The sequence below is a fragment of the Pinus tabuliformis genome, chromosome Q (assembly GCF_031772625.1).
Source record: "Pinus tabuliformis cultivar Carrire ecotype Pingquan chromosome Q, CPIR1, whole genome shotgun sequence".
In the NCBI taxonomy this organism is placed as follows: domain Eukaryota; kingdom Viridiplantae; phylum Streptophyta; class Pinopsida; order Pinales; family Pinaceae; genus Pinus; species Pinus tabuliformis.
The window spans coordinates 811123799-811125794 of record NC_142296.1 but is presented as its reverse complement, the minus strand read 5'-3'; the positions used below and the strand labels follow the sequence as shown (position 1 = coordinate 811125794).

The window sequence follows — 1996 nt, the reverse complement described above, 5'->3', positions numbered from 1 at the left end:
TAAGTTTCTGCAAATTTTTAAAATAAAAGGAATTTGCTTTTGTTGAATTGGCCATTACAATGCAAATTACACACAGCTAAATAAAATTTAGTTATATAGAATATTTACGAAACTTTTTATATATATAATTTTAAAATGGTAATATATAAATAAATTTAATATTAAAAAATCCAAATTCTATTCTATTTAAATGATGCCATCTTTAATCATAACCACTGAAATTGAAATTTAAATTTCCAAGTATGTATATAAATTTTGTAACCAAAATAAACCCCAGGTAACAAAACCATTAAGTTGAAACGTTTTTTATAAATAAATGAGATGATACACATTCAACAAAGATGAACAATTTCTTGCTTTTACAAATATAAAACTTGAAATAAGAGCCTACCACTTGAACAGGTTCTGTGAAATTCAATAATATTACAGCTAATAATATTGAACAACGCTCTTTAGTTTCGTTTCACAGGGTCGAAGCTGGAGACCCCAATGACAGCCACCCCAATGGCTCCCAGCACCACACTGCCTGAAGCAATGCTCAACAGGAAGTTGTTGAGAGATGGCGAAACCCCAGGCGCAGCAGCCTCTGCCATTTCAGGAATCACCATCGCCGCTGCCAGAGCCAAAGACAGAGCAGTCAATCCTGCGTACTCTGAATCTGCATTCTTCCCCATCATAACAACCACCCTCTTTTTCCCGTTGTCCACAAGCTTGGAGGATGACAGCTTAATGTTGCTACTGCACAATGGCAAGCCATGTACCTGTTTCAGCCCGTTGGAGGTATTAGCATAGGAGTAGGAGGTGTTAATAGGTGCAGATGCCACAATGGGCGAGGTCCGGGAAAGGGCTGTAACTGCGGAGGCCATGTCTGTGTTGGGACTGGGACTGAAATTGTAAGTGATCACCCTCAATCAAATCTGCTCTGCACAAAGGCGTGAACGAATGCTTCACTATGTATGTATGGAGAATAAGAGTTGTTGTAGATAAGATAAGGGTGGAAAACCAACCATTTACGTTCCATGTTTCATCTATGCCCACCATTCCTTTCGTGCTTATCACATTCCATCAATCACAAATTCTCATATTTCTACCTTTAACTCATTGCTTCCCCCTAGGTTTTTGAATGGTAATGTCCACATAAAACATCATAATCTATTTACCTATTGCCACATAATCCTCTCACCATTGTTCCTTCATTATTGAAGGTTTTTAATTAGTTAATGGAATTAAAATAGAAAATAGAAAATGAGAATGATAGGGACAAAATATACACAAAGATGTTTTTCTTAAAATTTAAAATTAGGAAAACTAGAGTGATTTTTCATTATGTTTCTTTTAATGTTATAATATTATATATATTGTGAAAAATTCATAAATTCCTAATTCATTAACCTTAGATTAGAACATAACTCTTCTTTTGACTAAATCTACAAAATATCATGGTAAAAACGTTCACACCCAAAACCATGTGCAAAAATCATGCACAAAACCATGGGTGGTCCACCCCCCATCCTTGGGTCCACCTAAAAAGGAACTTTGGGGCGCTGCCCCAGATATCGTGGAGGGGGACTATCGCTCCAGTGCCCTAGATATCGTGGAGGGGGCTATCGCCCCCTCCAAATCCCCTAGCAGGGGAGCTGCCACCCCCTACTGTGTCTAACGCAATTGTAACGAATAAAATATATAAATAATATAAATATAATGTAAAAGATAAATATCATAAATAATAGTTAGTTAAGCTAGTAATTAGGTTGAAGAGGCATGTCTAATAGGACATGACTCTTCATGAAGAAACACTTGCTTGGTATATAAGCAAGCCTCTCATTCTCATTTGTAATTCATTCTTATTCTTATTCATTTTATTTAATATAATATTTATATCTTCAATGGATAATTTGATATTCCAAGTCTTTTGGAGTAATTAATTTATAGAAGGAACTTTGTTCGCTTCATTTGGTATCAGAGCCACGTTTGGTTGATCACCAGGCCTTTGGCT

At 35.9% G+C, this 1996-nt stretch overlaps 1 protein-coding gene across 1 annotated transcript; it reads right to left on the bottom strand.

Moving 5' to 3' along the window:
• Positions 1-289: 289 nt before the first annotated feature.
• On the bottom strand, positions 290-960 carry LOC149222133 (uncharacterized). The gene has a single exon (XM_089383057.1). It carries the CDS (start codon positions 864-866, stop codon positions 453-455), a length of 414 nt encoding a protein of 137 aa, XP_089239183.1. The 5' UTR covers positions 867-960; the 3' UTR covers positions 290-452.
• Positions 961-1996: the final 1036 nt, after the last annotated feature.

Bases quoted from the DNA above. Each gene is read 5' to 3' on its own strand.
- LOC149222133 (XM_089383057.1), bottom strand. From the start codon at position 866: ATGGCCTCCGCAGTTACAGCCCTTTCCCGGACCTCGCCCATTGTGGCA.